Here is a 1,140-nt window from a genome sequence, read left to right on the forward strand (position 1 = left end):
AACATGGCCAGTGGCGTGGCCACCGCGGGATGTAGGCTCATCTCCAGAGGCGACAGCTCTTTACCTGTCCCTCTCCATGCGTGCTCGATACTCCACGGGGCCCTGGTGCTGGGGGTGCCATCGCAGCCCATCACGTGTTGAGGTAATGAAGCCGACCAAGAGACGGCTGGCCGAAGTTCGGAGAAGCCTGGCATTGATGGCCTTTCCAGCATGTTCAAATGATGGGAAATAAATGCCTGACTATCATGAACGGTGTCCATATCCATTTCCTCCTCATCTTGAGAACTCAAGAACCTGAGTTTGTCTTTACTGCTATCCTCATTCTTCTTCAGTATCTTAACAGGTTCTAATGGACAGTCCAGTGGTGACTCAGCCTTCCTTTTCACTCCCTGCGTGTTCTGAAATCCACCCATCTGAGGGTGGTTGGTGGGGTTACTCGTGGCTTCCTGGTTGCCTGTGATCACCTCTGGGATTATGGTAGGATTCAGCACGGCCTTTTTCTCTTTCAGATTAAGAAACCACCCAAGTTCTTGCAAGGGCAAGCACAAAGGCCTACTGAGGCCGAACAGTGTGAAGTACAAGTCCACAGCCCCACATCGCAACCTCCAGTCATGGCAAGTCCCAGAATTCATAAGCTTCCACAGTTGATCCGCCAGAGCTTCATTGCGTAAGGGAGACTCCATATTCTTAGTAAAGGGTGGATTCTTCGTCAACATGTTTAAAATCTTATGCCTTACATATGGCACAGGGTCGGTCTGGATCATATTGAGTAGCCATTGTAGTTCTTCGTAACTCCTGTCCACTTTAGTATAATCAACCACTGCTTCCAAAGCTACTATCCTGATGTCCGCAAAATGGCCATACTCTGCATAAGACTTAAAAAGAGCTGGGTCCCTCTGCACATGTCCATTCTTCCGAAGTACTCGAATGGCTCTCAAACAACTCACAGTGATGGTATGCCTATAACTTGGCAGAAGTTTTTCCATATTCAAAAACCTGGTGATTTCTTCAAGAATGAGTCTCACATCAGGATTCAAGTTATCCAAAGTTTGGACTTCATCATTCACACTGACCGCAGGTGTAACAGAGTTGGCAAGGGCAGCAATCATTTCTGCACGATAATAGTTATCTGAAAACTTG

General features: G+C 47.5%; 1 protein-coding gene across 1 annotated transcript in view; it reads right to left on the bottom strand.

Moving 5' to 3' along the window:
- LOC102848986 (transcription initiation factor TFIID subunit 2-like) overlaps positions 1-1,140 on the bottom strand; it is a 198,636-nt gene that overhangs the window by 130,465 nt on the left and 67,031 nt on the right. Inside the window, exons 3-4 of the mRNA XM_006895024.1 lie at positions 394-1,136; positions 4-294 (exon numbers count right to left, since the gene is read on the bottom strand). Coding sequence (XP_006895086.1) covers positions 4-294; positions 394-1,136 — 1,034 coding nt within the window. The remainder of the gene's footprint in view (positions 1-3; positions 295-393; positions 1,137-1,140) is intronic.

This window comes from Elephantulus edwardii, unplaced genomic scaffold (assembly GCF_000299155.1).
Source record: "Elephantulus edwardii isolate Elephantulus edwardi_28Jun2011 unplaced genomic scaffold, EleEdw1.0 scaffold00154, whole genome shotgun sequence".
Classification (NCBI taxonomy): domain Eukaryota; kingdom Metazoa; phylum Chordata; class Mammalia; order Macroscelidea; family Macroscelididae; genus Elephantulus; species Elephantulus edwardii.